This window comes from Apteryx mantelli, chromosome 6, assembly GCF_036417845.1.
Source record: "Apteryx mantelli isolate bAptMan1 chromosome 6, bAptMan1.hap1, whole genome shotgun sequence".
In the NCBI taxonomy this organism is placed as follows: Eukaryota; Metazoa; Chordata; class Aves; order Apterygiformes; family Apterygidae; genus Apteryx; species Apteryx mantelli.
This window is the reverse complement of record NC_089983.1, coordinates 20,107,984-20,126,806: the sequence shown is the minus strand read 5'-3', so window position 1 is coordinate 20,126,806 and position 18,823 is coordinate 20,107,984. Positions and strand designations below refer to the sequence as shown.

Genomic DNA, 18,823 nt, shown 5'->3' with positions numbered 1-18,823 from the left:
TCCTTAGAGTTGCATAATACAGTTTGTCACTCAACAAACTGATAACAGTGCCATTTTCACAGGCTGTAAACCAAATAATTTTGCAGTCTGTGTATCATCTGAAGAGCTCAAACTACTTAACACTATTAATACAGCTTCATGAGCTATGAAAAAATCATTGGTTTATATAACTAACACACCATCTTAAAATGTATGCATGTTTATAATCATTTTATTGGTGAAATAAAGACAAAATATTGACTGGAGGTGTTCAAGTCTGTATAGTATATCAACCTTCAACCTCAGAGCACTGTTATGAATGTTTAGTTCTGAAAAAAGATACGTACCCTAGGGCCCAAAGGACCAACAGCCCCAGGATCTCCGGGAACACCCTATGCAGAGGAGAAGTCACTATTAGAATGAAAGTATTATAGTTACGGAAATTAGAGATAAACTTTTTCATAGTTTTTATAGTACTGTGAATGTAGATGGCTAGTTAGGAAAAGTATCTGTTCATGACAAGAGGATGTCCAGTGTCTGAGAGCATGTCCAATCAAATCAAAGCAGATGGCTCAATTCTAGTAATTATTTTACCCCAAAGCAGTCTTCATAGACAGTTTGCAGACTGCAGACTACATCAGTACACACTTTGAAACACAGTGGGAAATTAAATTACAAAGAGAAGAAAAGGTAAAACTCCCTTATGAAGTGAATTCTCATTAAATTTTACAGAAATTACCTGATCACCTGGCTTTCCTCCCTCACCAGGAGGACCTGGTGGCCCAGGCAAGCCCTGTAAAAAAGTAAATAAAATGCTCGCTAATGTGATGAAATGTTATGTAAATTCAGATTTAATTAAGACACCAAGAATATGAGTTGTAGTATTATACACAGTAAATAAGATTATGCCCTCAATGATCCCCAAGCAAAACAGTTACATGAATATAGCATCTGTTTTCCTCTTCTCTAAAAAGAAATGACAGTCCTTATGTATTTTTAGTCTTGATATGCATATGTCTACAAGTGTTGAAGTCCTCTATAAACAGAGATTAATTTTATTACTGCTACTACTAGTTGTCTTCACTACTACTTCCTTATCAAAACAATTCATTTGCTCCATTTTTGGAGCAAATAAATTTGGAAAATCTCCAATTCAAAATTAAAAAACAACATAGGTTTTCTCAAGGGATATAGATTGGTACTTAAGACTTATGCCAGTTCAGTTGAACACACAGCTGGTGTTAGAACTAAGTATCACTAATTATTCTGAGCATCGTTGCCTTAATTCTGAAGTTTTCATTTTGTTAAGCATTACTTTGTTGAATTTCTCTAAGTTGATAAAGACATGACTGCTTATTTTTTCCTCTTAAAAAAAATGAGTACACATACCTGAAACCCTGTAGGACCCGGAGGACCTTGTTCTCCTCTTTCTCCTGCCAGTCCCTACACAAAAGAAAGTTAATAAGTGTACAGTAGAGAAATATAGGCAGGCTCCACATTCTTCTTCTGTCTGAATAGTGTAGGTATTTTCAATTATGTATTTGTTTATTATACATTTGTACTTATCTCAGGTCAACATATACCCTATCTAAAAGATATAGTAAGATATAGCAAGATATAGCTTATCTCCTTATTTCTTTAAGATCACAGAATAAATTTTGTGCTGATGGGAAAACATTCCATTCCACTGAAATCAAATAAGTCAAGGAAATGGACTATAAGAAAATTTTGCACCTTGCACTATTTTTTGTAAAGGTCAGTAAAAGAAATTGGAATATCAATATATACATGTTTCAGCACAAAGCTCACCATTTTTCTAGGAAAACTGTTTATTTAAATGTTTTTTTTCTTTGGTTTGGAATCAACAGCTGGCATGAAGACAGATAAAAACAGAGGCTGAAAAATTAATGAATGGATGGAAATACAAGCAGGCAGGCATGCAGTGTTGAAAAAGTTGACTTACTGGTGGGCCAACAGGACCGGAAGGACCAACTTCACCATCTTTACCAGGGGCTCCCTAAATTAAAATGACATAGGAAGAAGTCTTATATAGTGAGCATATACAACAGAAATGCATCATTTTCTATAATCACTGAAAACAGTAACAGTCACACTCACTCGCTGTCCTGGAACACCCGCATTGCCTGCTTCTCCAGGTTTTCCAGGATCACCCTAATTTCAAGAAATAAAAATAACCATTTTTAGCTACTATTTTCATCCATTAAAATATGTGTAAATGCTGAAAGTTAAGCAGATGCTGGGTACTAGGTGCCATACTCACACTGCTGCCCTTTGGTCCAGGAAGGCCCATGCTGCCTGGCTGACCTCTGATTCCTATTGAACCTGCCGGACCCGGACGTCCGTCTTCTCCTGGGGCACCCTATAGAGGTACAGCATTTTCCACACCAAATTAAAAACACTGTTTACTTGTATGAGCCTATTTACCCCTGGAACATGACTTCCAGTGATACTAGAGCCTAACCAGCATTATTGGAACTTGAGAACAGCCCTGAAGTAAATAGATACTTGTATTATTTCAGCAAAATAGATGCCTTTAAATAGCATTAATATATTGAATACATGTCTCAGAGCATAGTAATTGAACCCACACTGTTTCTCAGTAGTCTCAGATGAAAAAAGGTCAGCATGGAAGATAAATGGCTTTCCAACATAAAACAAACTTGCCTAATTCTTGTAATTAATTAACTTGTAATTAAAATAGGCATTTAAAGCTACAATTTTTCACTTTCAAGTTGGTGAATCTAGTAAATGCTAGTTAAAGCACTCATATTATTATATATGTATTGCATTAGTCTGGTTTTGGTGTTGTATTTATCAGTAAAAAATGTCTTTAAAGCAGACAGTGCTTTATGGAGTTATAGGCAGACTGCTACAGCTAACCAAATATTATGCAATTATTATCATGGAACCATTATGTACAAATAGTCTATTGTTTCCAAAAAGAGATAGTTAGGAAAGATATTCAGTTTGCAAAGATTTAAAAATCTTGCAGCAGCTGCTAAACAAGTGACAGATACAGATAAAACCAAAGGAACATTATTTGCACTAATTTAGAAGCTGGGAACCTAAAGTTAACACTTAGAGGAAAAGGTGAACCTCTAAAAATGAAGAAAACTCAGTTTAATAAAAATTTCAGTCAGTTGGGACTTTTGAATTGTTGTGGCATTAACTGAAAGGACTAATTGTTACGTCACTTACCAAGGGGCCAAGTTTTCCTTCAGGGCCTTGAACACCTGGATTTCCTGTCAAACCCTAAAAATGGGAATAACATTAGTGTAAAGTTGTGCACAGAATTCTAGAACAAGAGAAAAATGTAAATAACCCCCCAAAGATATGCTCAGTAATTAATATCATAAAAACGCTAAGATATTCTTTACGCAACATTTTCTTCGTTGCAGCTAAGGTCCTCATCCTCACTGTTAAATTACTTCACAGCTTCACGCCTCATTGTCTTTGATCTTCTCTTTTCCTATGTCCACTTTTATTGCTGTAACACATCTCTTCAGTGTCCCACAGGATCATCATCTTTACTTCTGCCACTGTTGCCCAGTGATCTATATTACATCTTTTTCTTGCTATACCCTTTCTCTCCTTTTGTGATGTTTCAAATTCTCCTCAAATATTTTTCCCGAAAAAATTTTCCACAACATGCATCACTCAACTATATAGGTTATCAATCACCAATTTAATGAAGGTTTGACTTTCAGTTAATGTTTTCTGTGATAACTATGTGCTTTACAAGCATACATCCTTCAGCTGCCAGTCTAATCAGGGCTATTTTTCCTTCTTTTGAAGATAAATGGGATCTTGCTTTTGACATCATGGGAAAAGAGTCAGATATTTTGACCTTTACTCTTTAAGTGGTCCCACTGAACAAAGTTACAAATAACATTTCACTTCAAAAGACAAAGGCAATTCAAAGGAATGAGGGAAGAAGTTTGTTCTTATACAACAGCTTTTTAATTCCGTGAAGTTCATTGTTGCCTTTTGAAAATGGAAAATGTCATGATTTATAGTGTTTTGATATTAGTTCCTTACCCTTGCACCTGGGAGGCCAGGTTCGCCAGGACGCCCAGGATCCCCCTGACCTCCTTTAGGACCAAAAGAACCTGCTGGACCACGCTCTCCTTGAGCACCCTAGAAAGATAACAAAGGGCTATTAGGTAATAGGTAGAACATCCACAGTTAGAAGAATTAAATAAAATAATATCTTGTATTAAGGCCATATTTTTGCAAACAGAGTTCCAAAGTATTTGAATCTTTATTATTACTTAAATGTGGTCCCTTCCATAAAACAAATTTATATTAGGAATTTAGAATCATTGTATTCTTATGAAGAGTTAAGAATCAGCAGAAAAGCTAGCCAAATGCATCTGTGAGTCACTGCCCTGGAAGTGCTATAGCAGTCAGGAAAGCCAAAGACAGATGAGCCCATCTGTTCCAAGGATAAGCCTAGAAAAACTATACCACACGCTATAGAGCAATGTATTCAGCAATACAGTAATAGAGACAGGTCAATGTCTTCCACCTATTCACATCTGAATATGAGAGAGCATTAAGTCGGGGACATACAAAGACAGCTGAACATCACAGGATTTAAAGTGTTTTTTCTCCATAACATTTTGGTTTCAAAACTTTCAGACACCTTTCTGGCATTTGTCAGTTCCTTTGACCCTACTCCTAGGGATTCTGAGGATCTACCTATTTGCCCAGAAACATATGCTTTTAATGGAATATGTTCTTTCCATATATCTGCATGTATGAGAACTTCAAAAATGTCCTGATGAAAGAGTGGACACTAATTTTATTTACCTTTGGTCCAGGCAAGCCATCAGAACCTGGAAAACCACGATTACCGGGAGCACCCTGTCAGAAGTGATGCAAACAAGATTATCATCTTAATTTTTACATAACTTATTGCAAACAAAGTAAAAGACTTGTGGTTTGGGAGTTCAGTTTATTTTTTTACAAATTCCTTACTTCAGTGCTTTAAACTTGTTTCTTTGGAGCGGTAAAAATATCTAAGTGTTTTATTCATGCATGCTGAACAGCTCTTTCTATGTGAACAGGCTCACTGAAAAGACGACTACCATTTGTACAAGGGTTAAGCAAAAAATATATTGATTCACTCATCAGACCTCCAGTGTTTCTGTTACTATGCTATCTGTGCACTGAATACGCTAACGAAAATTTTCAGTGTAAAAATGATGCACAGTATCACAGAACTCTTTTTCCCCCAAAACAGTAATCAGACGTAAGAACTATTTAGGATGCAAAAAGCATCAGGCTACATTTTTATATACTGATCATCACAGTATCATTTTCAAAAAATATATATTGTATCACAGGAGTACAGCATCCGAAAATTACTAATCTAATACATAAAATTTAGAGATATAAATTAACTACTATTAGGAAAACAAAGTTTGACTCCACCTGCAACCAAGCTGTAAGAAAATTCATGTTTAGGTCAAGATGAGAGGCTTTTCAGTCTGGCAGTCCGTGTCTAACAAGATATACTGTCCTTCTGGATTGCTTACCCTCTCTCCAATCGGACCTGGTGGACCTACTGACCCTGGATCGCCTCGAGGACCTCTTTTGCCTTCTTCACCTACAGGGCCAATGGGACCCTGGGGACCTTGTGGGCCCTATAGAAAATAAAAATTGTTTAAAAATTCTTTGATAAGCTCACTGTTTCTCAGGCGTATTGAAACAGATTACCTTCTAAACATCATCAACATTTTCCCAAATAAAGGAGAAAAATATTTTATAGTTATGTTTTGAATCAGTTACAAAATGCAGCTATCCAGGGTCAGCTTTTCCCTTTTTCAGTATTTATAAGCTGATTTTTCAGTAAGAAGTGCCATGGGAATAAACTGCAGTTCTACAGTTCAGCTCTGCTGCGTTTCTTGTAATCATCTATTTGCTCAGACAGAGTAATTTGTAATTACATTTATTCCAGTTGAACAGGAAACAAAGGACTCAAAATTCAATAACATTCTTGTAGAAATTCTCAAAGAAATGAGATCCAGTCAGTGGTAAAGAAACCATTACTTCATGTGTATAGTTTTATCAGCTATTATGTGATGACTAAACTAGTAAGAAGAAAAAAAAAAAAGTTGAACTGACTCCAACTCTGCAGAACCTTTTTTATTCTAAAATTCATATGTTACAGCATGGAATTAACAATGTCGCCAAATAATTTCTCACAGACATGAGCAATGGGCTAAACAGGTATTAACACCATCTAATATTTTTTGAAAAATAAAAAACATATTATACCTGTATAATTAAACATATTTTCTATATTAATATACATTATCCCTATATTTATAAATATTCACACTATTTTAGCATTTAAGCAAAAATATAATGAATATATATACATGCATAAGTATAAAATGTATTAAACATATTTTATTTAAAAAGAAAGGTTTTTTTTCCATTATGATCAGCATGCACCTGTTTGCTCTTAAATGTCCAGAAATACATGGTATCCATTTCTCAAGAGATGAAATTAGAATAAAGTCATTCTACAAGTGCTACAGAAATCTCAATAGATATATTAACCGGTTTCTCTGTCTTCCAGCCCTTTGAGGCCTATAAGGCCTAAACTGGCTAGGTGATTACATCCAAGGACCTACTTTACCATCCATTCTTAGTACTATCTAGGCAAGGTGACTGTGGTTTGTCTTCCACAATAATTACTTGATAAACACAAGTAATCATGAGAAGTAGCATTAAATATGTCTTGAAAACTGAAACAGCCTATTCAAAACATTCATACATGGCTTTGTGATTCCTTTTCATTTTACAAGCATGTAGAGACTTACAGGTTCACCTTTGGGTCCTGCTTCTCCCTTGAAACCTGGAACACCAGGGTCTCCCTGAAAACAAACACATGAGTAACACCCATAAAGGTAAAAATCTGCATAAAACATTCAAACGGTTTGGATTATTCTTGGTAATAAAAAAATGTTCCCTAGTTTAGGAACTAGATGTAGGTAATATAATCAGATGTTTACAGTGGTCTGTCTTTCCCCTAAGCATTATGTCATCATCAAGACAAAAACCCAAGTGAGACCTAATTTCAGAAGATAACCGTTAGTTTTTGTCCAATGTACACAGAGACTCACTGCTAATCATTGTTTTATTTTATTGAGTGACACATTTGAAAAATATCACTGAGAAAAAGACATTATTACCATCTGGCCTCGAATACCAGGTGGACCAGTACTGCCTTGTGGTCCTGGGGAACCCGGTGGACCTGATAAGCCAGGGGGGCCTCCAGTGCCTGGAGATCCCTACAAACAGAAATATCAGCACATCAAGGAGAAAAACAATTTAAAAAAGGAAATAGAATAAATTCACTTACAAAATTTCTTCAACAGATGATTTGATTACTTACTGTTGGGCCCTTAGCACCTGGGGAACCATCTGTCCCTTCAGTTCCCTAAAAATAACGTACCAATCACTAAAATGAATTTTTATGAGTTGGGTATCAACAGAATGAGACAATCATGTGATCTGCTTTACAAAAGCAGACAATAAAGGCTATTCAATAATATAGCAATATAAGATCTACCTGTGCAAATGCAGATATGAATAACAAAGTATGTAAGTTTACGTGACTTTTAATACGCTTAAGCTTTAAAGTACTTGTTGGATTCAGACTACATCAGGCTGTGTAATGTTTGGTTTTCCAAGATGTCTTAATTAAATAATGGAAAGTTATTTGCAACAAAATAAGTAGAAAAAATATGAATGATATCTTTCTGGGGAAAAAAAGCCATTTGGGCAAAATTCACTGTCTATCAAGTGGGGTATGAACAGACAATACACAAGGTGAGCACTGAGGAACCAAAGTTTAACGTACTTACAGGAAGCCCTTGTGATCCAGCTGGGCCTTGTGGCCCTGTTTCACCTCTTTGTCCTTGAGGACCTTCAGGACCACGAGGACCCGTTGGACCTGCTTCACCCTAAGATTTCACAGGAGAAAACAACTGGGGATTACTTTGCTCTAAAAAGCTGCATTCCAAAGTAACTAAGGAGGAATAATGAGTTTATAAGAGAAAGATAATTCAGGCTTTGAAATAGTTTATGATCCTTAAAATAGATTTTTACTTACCTAATTCTGCCTCCACTGCTTCTATATGAATGTAAAACTTTAAAACTACAGATAGAATTTTTTCTCAGTTTATATACAGTCATGGGAACTTTCTACAGAGAAGCAGCATTATATCTAGGGCAAGTGGCCCAAATCACACCATGATGTTACTTTGATCCTACTGTTACTTCTGTAAGATAAGACACCTCTATATAAAATCCCAGTATGTATTGGTAATTTGACAGCATTTTTTTCAGCTTCATTAGCAGCTGAGTCTTGAAATTTAGAAATAGTAAGACATTTGGAGATTTTTTGCACAGTATGGATCAACTCAATGTTGCAGCACTGTATTAAAGATTGCAAAAAAAGAAAAATAATTTGACACAGTAATCTGATTGTCACAAGTTGTGCTGGTCATAAGCAAGAAGGGCCAAACAGATGATCATTTCCAGAAAAGCCCAGTATGATTGGATTGGATGTTCCAATAAAACAATTCCTCATGGTATCTCCTTTGCATTTTACCTTTATATAGGCAAATCAGCTTTTGGAATTGATAATTAATGTTGTGTCTTCAGAACTTAAGCCCACATCTTCCACATGTAATCTGCTTAGCTTTTATGAGTTCAAAATAGCTATTTCAATTACATCATCTGATGATGAAACTTGAAGGTAGCTTCTCCTTTTCAAAAAACCTTTCTTGATTCTTCCCTTGACAACGTCTCCAAATATTTATTTAGATATTTAGCACTGTTTAGGCATACCAAAACATTTTATGACATGCATTAAAAGGATTATCATCTAACTGTATAAACTGTGTTAATACTCTTATCGAGGCTTGTTTCCAGAAAATTGTTTTGTAAATGTTGCCAGCTTCACAATAAAACAAAACATCTGCTGAACTTCACTACCTGGAATGGAAAAATAGTTTCTTCTTGTATAATTTTTTCCTATCATTTTTAGGAACATAAAGCAACAAAGAGGAACAAATGGGTGACGGGGGGAAAGAAGTATAAGGAAATTGCATGAGTCTTCTTTTCAGTCTTATTTGCAGACATATTCTCAAGGCTAGAAAAAAAATATGGAGTTGTTTTGTGAAAGCCAACAAAGGAAAGTCAAACATCGACCACACTGCAGCTAGTTTAAGTTTTTTCTTTTCAGCCCAATCACAGAGCCACAAAACATTTTAATCATCATTTGCAATGTTGTGATGAGTAGTGGTGCAAGCTCTGTTGTGGTTCAGGCATTCTTCTTATCAGTCTAGGTCATCACAGAAAGTGTATTAGGCTGAAAATGGTCACTGGAAGATGCTGCTTCTGTAGATTCCTGCATTATCAAGTCTTGGACTCAGCAACTCAACTTGCAGAATGTAATTCTTGTAATTCTTTTAATATACTGGACAATTTTTTTGGAGCACAGCATGATAGTTATCCTAAAACCATCCCTTTGCACAGGGAAAAGCAAAAAAAGTATCCTGGTTATGGTCAACTTTTATTACTTCATTTGGCTTCTGATTTATGGCTTCTGTCTCAAGGTCTTAAGTAAGATTGATATCAGCAGCTCTCAGGAATCTGTATACATGTCAGTCTGAACTTTGTGCAGTCTAGGATGTACTTTTTAATTCTGTGTTGTTAGACATACTAAAAAGGGTTTGTTTGTTTGTTTGTTCTTTTACCTTTACACCAGGAGCACCCGGAAAACCAGGAGAACCAGTTATGCCAAGCGGGCCCTACAAAATACAAAAGCAGAAAGCTATAATTCTACAGTTTGGATCACAGATTAGAATCTAATCACTGGGTAAACATCATTCTGTGTCTAAATATAATCTTACTCACAAAACATTTTTTCATAACAAAAAAACAAAGTAATTCTAAAACTATCATTTTTCTAAATGATACACATACACTTTATAGAATTGTGGTGTGGTGTTTTAATAGCGTATTTACTGACTGGCAAAGTTACAGCTCTTGATTAATCTATTAATGCCCAAATTGCAATGCATACAGTTTATAACTATTATAGTAATTGTTTTTCAATTTTAGTTTTTAATAAATAGCTTATTTCCTCTTATGTTTATGTTAGCATGGTAAGGTAATGAAAAGATATTTCTTGAACAATCGCTACTTGTCCTATAGAATGTAGCAGAGAAGGGGGTTGGTTCTTTTAAATTTAGAATACTAACCTACAAAAAAGAGAAATTGTAGCTAATTCTGCATTGAAACAAGTTACTAGACAAGATTTTTGAGGTGAACAATATGACAAGTGAAAATATGAATAAAGACTATAGAACTGCCCCTGCTTCCCACTCCTCTACCCTACTGAGATTCTCAAATTCACTGCCAAACTCATTTTCAAGCTTTTAAATGCAGATTTTGTTTCACCTTTTCAAGGTGGTACAGACAAAGTTATGTACAGCAGGGTTTCCTGCTTGGATGCTTGTTTGGAGATATGCAGACACCTCTGGAAAAGGAAGTGGGGGACAGGCTAGGCTATGGCGCACCACGCAACCAAATGATCTGCAGAGGCAACGTCTGGCTCCCAGCAGCAGCATTGTTCTTTCAGAAGAGCATTGTATCCAAGATAGTTAATGCTGTATCTGAGAAGGGCTGATAGCTTGAGCACAGCATAGTACTGATGTGACTGTACTGTTTACGGTTCTAGAGCCAAATTCTTGGTGCACTGCATAGCAGAGCATAGACCACACATTATGTGGCTGAAAGGACACTAAGTTTGGGCATAGATGCAATCAGCTGGAGTTACATTATATGGCTGACCGTCTAAGGTTGCTGGGAAGCAATCTTCGGGTGTACACACTTTAACATGCCTGTCTGGTTTGACCCTGTTTTGTTAAGCAGGAAGACCTCCAATTATGGGCCTTGGAGTAAAGTTTTAAGTTATTTTAAAATGTTTACATAATGCCCCCTGTGCTGAACAAAACATTCCATAGACCTTTTCTGCTGTACTATAAACTCTCTAGAAGGCGGCACACAGTGGTTGCAAGTATTCACTACAACTCCATGTTCCCAGATGATTTCTCTTTATCTTTTCCTGATTTTCTCCTTTTTTGTAAAATATGATGCATACTGTGAAAGAATGTTTTATGTAATGAAGTTCTGCTGACAAACCTAATAAGAACAATCTGTCCCAGTGAGTATTAATTAGAGACAACATTTCTGCCATGACCTTGCAATGGATTTCTACAGCACTGATGTAACAGCTCACTAAACATATTCTTGAAAAATCTATGTACCAGTTTATTGGATCACAAATATATATCTGCCAAATCTCTCTCTTTTTGCAAGGAGAATTCCAGAATTAGGATATACCACTCTGTACTAAGCCAAATAATCATGCATTTGAATAACAGTTCCTCCAATGAGAAAAATGTGCATTAAGTATCAGTATCTCCCTTGTGACACTACATGCCAAAAATGTTAGCCAACCAACCATCACGTCCAGTGAAGCTGAGCTCATGTTTTATGCCAAATAAAAATTTCAAACTTCATGTAGAATAACATCACTAGAGCTTTTTGTTCTGCTTTAGATTCTGTTTTCAATGCTGAAAAATCTTTTCACTGTTTCGGTTTCTTGTAATAGCTGTAGTTACCCTTCTTTTCATGACACACCAAATAATTGAGATTTGCAGCTTTTACACACTGACACTCATGTCTTGACTATCTGTTATAGTTAACTGTTTCTTAATGAAGTTTGCAATAAAACAGTCCGTTCATCAAGACGACATGGGAAAATGAATGTTTCTCAGGGCTAATATAACTATTAAACAAAGGGCATGCACAAAATGAAATTTTAGTTATGGGCAGGTCCATGGTTTTTTTTTTTCTTTAAGCTGAACATCACAAAGTGACAACGGTTCATGTTGCCTGCATCAACATGCAAAAACTTTGTCAACTGCATCCCAGAAGTAATGCCTTCAGAAAAAGCAAACAAACAGAATAACATGTTTTTAAGGTGAACGCTTGCTTCGTATGAATAGTATGAAATCATCATAAGCTTTGACTTGCCAAAAGCAACATATGCTTAGTACATACAACTTCCTAATACATTTGCTCATGTGACTTGATTCAAAGACATCTTGCAAATGCACACTGGGATTGAACAGTAGGATTGAGCACATCACCTTTTGTTACACTAACATCCGTGGTTTAATCTGCCACAATCACCTTCAGTTCTCCTGCAGCTGTGTGAGAACTTTTAGTCATGCATACCTGGCTTCCTCAGTGAGGCAATTATTAACTGGAAAGACATTTATGCATAGGCTTCTGGTTCGTTAGCTCACTCTGTGACTGTCTATAATTAAAACACTATCTTTTACACATTTTGTAATTGATCAATTTCAGGTAGCAAGTTCTGATACTGGTGATCAGCATTTCTTCTCACTGAGAATGGGTATAACTTCATTTGTCAACTTTGTATGTGAAGGAAGATAATAGGGAAGTATACATTGTTTTCTATTACAATGTATATCTTTAAGACACTTATCTCCCTACAACATGGATCCCACTGCATAAAAGCAGCAAAGCATTATCTCTCCAAGGAGGATCTTCAAGCCTACTCCCCTGCAAATTAAAACCTTCAGATGAAGCAAACTACAGACAGTATCAATTCTCAGAGGACAGCATTGAACTTACAGTGAGTAACTCAATGCCAGAACCAGGAATCATTCACGTATTCTAGGCACACTACTGTTACCAGCAACCGGCAACAGCTGTTTGTGCTTCTTTTGACAATGTCTAAAGGCAAGTGGCAAATACAAGGTGAAAAAAACAGATGATTAAGAAACTTACCATTGGCCCTGGCTTCCCAGGCATACCATGCTGGCCACGTCCACCCTAGATTTGAAAAGGGACAAGATGGAATGTTTATAAGAACACTTACTAAATTTTGTGTTTATTGTTAGCATTTGTGATGACAGTCACACAGACTAAAGCATTCAAAGAAATGCTGGCTTGAAGATCCCTTGGGACACCAGCACAGAAAACTTTTGGAAGAAATCATGGCACACCTTCAAGTAAATGGATATTTTGACAGTGTCATTGTATGGAGAGGTAAGGAATGCATACATAAACGTCATAAGGAGAAATGCCAGAAAAAACAACAATCTGAAAGTGGATGTAAGGCCACAGAAAGAAATTTCTACTCAAATATGATCTCATGTCAAGGCTGATCCCTCTTTTTGCTGAAAAGCAAGATAATTTTAACAAGCTTTTTTTTATTATCTTGAATTAAATTATAAGACTTTAAATTAAAAGATTAAATTTTCATTTTAAACTCTTTTTCCAGACAAAAAAATATATATTATTTTCAAATTGGCAATTTTGGGTTAAAATAGTCTTTCAAGAGTAATTTCAGAGAAAGAAAAACAAAGATGACAACCTTTTTGGATTACAGAACAAAATGCTGTGAGGATACTTGGCCTTGTGGGCAGCTCTAAGAAATTACTATGCTGCTAGCATTTTCCTTTTGCTTGGGATTTTTTAAATTTAGAGTAAAGATTTCATCCCACAAAACTCTGTTACGGCCTTAACTTTCTTAAGCTATAGCAGAACACACACAGAAGTGACTAACAGTCATGTGAATAAACATTTTCAGGCTCAAGGCTTTAAATTTAAGTAAAGCAAGGGAAGAATTACAAGGAGACAGAAGCAAGGCCCTACGTACAGGGGCACCTTGCGGTCCAATTCGACCTCTTTCTCCTGGCATTCCTCTAGGTCCCTTGAAGAGAAAACAGAAAAGCGCATTACTCAGGAGCTCATAATTGCAAAATAATGAAAAGTGGAAAATATAGTTCACTTGATTTCCCCCCTCCCCATAGTAGATGGACCCCTCTTTATTTTTCTTTTTACTTTTTTCTTTTTCTTCAAACATCCTTGACTTTTCCTTTGCTTCAAATAAGTTTTGTACTGCATTTCTGCTCAGTAATTAAGTCCTCTCTATTGGCTTTTAATCAGAGTTTGATTAGGTTCACTGAGACTATAAATATGATAAGGACAGCTCATGTGAATAGTTACAGAACCAAGCTAATTCTTTTTTTCCCCTCAGGTGTATTTTAGCCTGCTCCATAGCAGGAATAAAGCAGCAGTTTACCTAAGTCCTTGCAACCTCACAGGCTTGCCTAGTGGAAATTAAATAACTGTAATTTCTCTTCTCCTGTTCCAATAGTATTTCCAGCTGCAAACACGGCAGAATAAACTCTGAATATACTCACCAGGGTCAATAACTCAGTCTCATTTACTATGGCGCACTCACAGCTAGGCTGCACTTCAGGGATATTACATTCTGCATGACACAAGACAGCGTCTTGCAGAGAGATGTCATCTGCTATCACAAAAGTATTGCACTTACATCATCACTGCTGAAAGTGGATTTTGGGAATGTTATAATGCTCACTATTATACAGTTGTCCAAAACCATACCTGAATGAAAAATCCTCTGTGAAAACTCTTCTCTGTTTCATTTTCATGTCATGCATGCTTATCCTCAGCATTACCTCCAAAACCCTCTGTCCATGGTTTTCCATCTAATGTGTTTCTGACCTAAATTATTTCAGTTCTATCTCAAAGCAAGCTAATCTGATTTTTGTCATATGGAAATCACTCCATATGAGGCATCAGGATGTTAAAAAAGAGCATTTAATCACCCTAAATTTCCATGAGTCAGTAACCAATCACAAAACCTACATTCAAATATCTGTTAAGCTTTCTGATTTATTACAGTTTTTTTTATAGTGGTGACGAACTGCAAGGAATAACAGCTTACACTGGACAGTTTACTGTAATAGAAAACAAAACTTTAACTGCACTAGGAAAAAGTTTAACTTCAAGACAATGTCTCAAAAACATAAAATTCCTACGTGTACTATATTAGCAATAATGTGTGCAATATTACAGCCACTTCTGTAAGGTAAATGCAATGCATGTGACACTCACTAGAGGACCAGTTGCACCCATGGCACCTGTTGGGCCAGATTCTCCCTAGAAACACAAAAGAAACAATACGGTTAGAGGAAAAAGGTTAGAGGAAAACAGAGTTGCATTTTTCATCCCCTTTCTCTCAGCTTATGCTAAAGAGGCAGATTTGCATAGCAACATATGTGCATCACACATACTCAAGAGAAGGGTATCATTCTGCCTGCTAATGGGAAGGGCCACATTTATATGATCTCAATGAAGCAGAAATAACTCTTTTGGAGGAGATATCATGCATCATTCACAAATCTCTACATGTGATTGGGAGATACCTCCTTCATCTTCCCTCCCAGGATTTTCATGTCAGATTCACCAGTTAACCACAACGATGCTATTTTAGTACTGAGTATTGCCAGCACACTTATCTGAAAGACAATCTGACCAGCTTCTCATTGACTGGGTAGGAGGAAAGCAACAAAACAAGGGAGAACCAGTAGGATTTACAGGCAAGAAATGGACATATTCTCCTTCTGCTTGCTCTAGCTGACAGCACATGCTGCCTACTGCAGTGTTTCTACCTACTCTGATGCTTCTGCCGTTGCTGCCTCCACTGAAATCGATGGAAAATCCTAGCAAAGAAATCTTATCTTAGACAAACTGTCCTGGACTATTGATTTAACAATCGAAAAATCAATATTTAACATTTAAATTTAGATTTTGGAAAATTCACTTAGTTTACTACATTTTTAATCCCAAGGAAGAGTACTGTTTCACCTGTGATTACTGCCCTCAGCTGGCCAAAAAAGCTTCAGCAACAGCACTGAACAATGTAGAAAAGCCCAGAAAAGTTGTCCTATGCACTTTCAAAAAAAAGTTTTAATCTAATTTGAAAGTATTGACTGCAGCTGGCTATTCTGTATTTAAAGTGCTTTGAGTTAAAGCAATAAGGGTACGGCAGTACCAATAAGGGACAAAAGTTCTAAGAGAATGAAATTGTTAGGAGAGAAATAGTCTCATAAAATATATTCTCTCTCCCTACCAAGGCTGCTTCTTTCAAACTGATCTTGTTTAAAATTAATATGGTAACCTGAAAGAGGAAAGTCAGTTTATAGCTGAGCATTTTATGTTATTTTATAAAGAAAATGTTAGGAAAGCCTTTTGGTTTTCTCTCTGTTTTGAGATTTCAGTTTGGCTGCCCCAAGTTACAAGCCTGATCGGTGGGTTTCCAAGAGAATACTTAAAGCAGCAACACAATGGACTCCGTGTTGGTCAAACAAAACCAACAAGAACAGCAAAGTGGCCAAATGGCAAATTACAAGATGGGAACGGGCTCTATCTTAACACAATTTACTGCCTTCAGTAGGTGACACAAGCAGACACTAGTCAATTCATGCAGCGATTTATTATAGGCCTAAAACTGAGCCCCAGCTGTAATTGTGATTTGCACTGCTGAACTCAAATGCTTTTCCTGTACAAAAAGATTGCAGTTTTTAGCAGCTGATGTGGATTGAACGCACAGTAAAAATGGATAAGTGCATGTAGCCTCTTCCAGAAAATGTAATCATCACGCAACTAGCACTAACAGAGAGATACAGAGCTTTGTTCTAAAGATATACTATCTTTCACTATTTGGCATTACAGAAAGCATGCTTCAGCATTTAGTTCTTTGGGCCATGAAAATACCTTGGCTCCAGCTGCTCCAATTTCACCTTTTGGACCGTCAAGTCCTTTCAATCCCTGTAAGAGTTATAAAAATACAGAGAGATTATATTTATACATGTGTATGTATAAATGTGTATATACACATACAGAGAATTTCTACTGTTAAAGTAACCTGATACTAAAATGTTAAGAACAGATCTGAGAAAAAAACAAAAAAACAAAAAACCCCCACCCCAAAACCCAGATGGAAAACAGTTTTTAAACATTTCCTAAATGGAAAACATTTGTACAAGGTACATTTCCTTGGATTTGGGTTTTTTTGTTGAAAAAAAAAAATCCTAAAAGCAACAAGAAGGAGGCTCTGAGCCATAGGAAACCTATTTATTCCTCCCTGAAGTAAAGTTCTGGCCAGAAAACTTGGTAATTTGTAATCACTCTGTCTTGCAAACACATCCAGCTCCAGAGTTCCCCACCCTAATGCCAGACTTGCCAACAAAGTGAGAGAACTGTCAGGTTTATTCCTCCTGAAGTTTGGCAGTGCTCGTGCAAGCTCTTTCCAGATTCCCAGACCATTTGAAACTAGAGTGAAGAAAGCACTAAAGAATATAATACAGAGGTCAGCTGCACTTAAAGGGGACTAGCCTAGATTTTCTGCTAGCTCCTCTTCTTCTCTAATGCCAGCAATTCTGCTGTAACCAGCAGGACTAAGCGTATAGTAAAATTCACTACAAATATCAAAGAGGTTGAGCATCTTTGTATGGAAACTGTCTTGAAACATTATATATAAGGAGAGGAAAAACCTTATTTCTTACCCTGTGACCCTTGAGACCTGGAAGACCTGGAGCACCAGGAAAGCCTCGAGGCCCCTATGCAGGAATAAAAAAAAGCAAAAAACAAAAAACAAAACCCCACTGATTTCTATAGCGATACACTTAGTGATAATGCTGCTAACAAGGAAGAGGTTAGTGGCATTACTGCTAAAACTCCTAACACTCCTCCTTGGTGACATAATATAGCATGGCCTGATGTTTAGTGGGTGGTCACAGATGATGAACTTCACCTGATAAAGTTAAATAGTCTCAGCATTAAATAAGTTTTTGCTGATATTAAAAGCTTTATGGCTTAAACAGGTATATGATCAAACCTCAAATTTCAACAGAAGCCATGAAATAAGAACCAATGGTAGATCCAGTTTTGAAGCTTAAATGGAGAAACCCCAGTTAAGCAGGGATCAAAAACTAGAGCTATCATTTAACATAAAACAGAAACTGAGATCAAACTGTGAACTGTTATCTCAGAAAACATCAGTCAAATGGCATGATAAATAACTGCTATTAAAACACCTTTAGCAATTATGCCAAAACTGCCTTACACTTAGTTTTCTACCGATTTTAGCAGATTTCTTTTTCAGGAAAGGCTAAATAATGAAAGGGAGCTACATGCCCTGTGTTATAATATCGATTACATTAATTTATAATCAAAATCACATTAGCACCTTCGTACTCTTTGGCAACAGTTCAGCAAACTATTAAAACATACTCTTTCTTCCTCTACAGCACAAGGAATGGTTCACTTTAAGATCAGGTGGGCATTTCCACCTCAACAGTTCTCTGCTACTGGAAGGACCTACAACTCATCCCTCACTCATGTAGCAGTCCATAGGGCTTGCCTTGAGCCAAGACAATGTGCACTTCTCTAACAAGGCACTGTGTCATCAGCGCTGTTCTCTACAAAGCTATGCAATTGCAGCAAAATCTTAAAGGCATAAGAATTGCAATACTTCTTTTATTCATTGGTTTTAATGGGAACACACATTCCTATTTTTTACCAGTTTGTCATGCCATGTCTCAGAAAGCACTTGCTTTCTGAAAACATGCTCTCAGAAAGCACCTGTTAAATTGGATTTCTTACAAGCAAAGGGAGAAACATTTTCTGAAGCTACTGGCTAAAAATTCCTAGTCTATTAGTGTCCCCAGTCCATCAGGGCACTTCTTACCATATCGTGCCCTCCACAGTTTCCTAAAATCCTTTAGTCACACTTGCATATTGAAAATACATGAAAATAAATTTTATATACTTCTGTGATACAATCCCTGCTTCTCCTGCCCCTCATACTGACTATTTTAAATCT

At 36.4% G+C, this 18,823-nt stretch overlaps 1 protein-coding gene across 1 annotated transcript in view; it reads right to left on the bottom strand.

Moving 5' to 3' along the window:
• Positions 1–18,823, bottom strand: part of COL5A2 (collagen type V alpha 2 chain) — a 115,845-nt gene that overhangs the window by 20,513 nt on the left and 76,509 nt on the right. Inside the window, exons 13-32 of the mRNA XM_013960576.2 lie at positions 17,505–17,558; positions 16,714–16,767; positions 15,052–15,096; positions 13,784–13,837; positions 12,910–12,954; positions 9,780–9,833; positions 7,881–7,979; positions 7,409–7,453; positions 7,206–7,304; positions 6,834–6,887; positions 5,541–5,648; positions 4,813–4,866; positions 4,039–4,137; positions 3,199–3,252; positions 2,261–2,359; positions 2,098–2,151; positions 1,943–1,996; positions 1,369–1,422; positions 719–772; positions 327–371 (exon numbers count right to left, since the gene is read on the bottom strand). Coding sequence (XP_013816030.1) covers positions 327–371; positions 719–772; positions 1,369–1,422; positions 1,943–1,996; positions 2,098–2,151; positions 2,261–2,359; positions 3,199–3,252; positions 4,039–4,137; positions 4,813–4,866; positions 5,541–5,648; positions 6,834–6,887; positions 7,206–7,304; positions 7,409–7,453; positions 7,881–7,979; positions 9,780–9,833; positions 12,910–12,954; positions 13,784–13,837; positions 15,052–15,096; positions 16,714–16,767; positions 17,505–17,558 — 1,278 coding nt within the window. The remainder of the gene's footprint in view (positions 1–326; positions 372–718; positions 773–1,368; positions 1,423–1,942; positions 1,997–2,097; positions 2,152–2,260; positions 2,360–3,198; positions 3,253–4,038; positions 4,138–4,812; positions 4,867–5,540; positions 5,649–6,833; positions 6,888–7,205; positions 7,305–7,408; positions 7,454–7,880; positions 7,980–9,779; positions 9,834–12,909; positions 12,955–13,783; positions 13,838–15,051; positions 15,097–16,713; positions 16,768–17,504; positions 17,559–18,823) is intronic.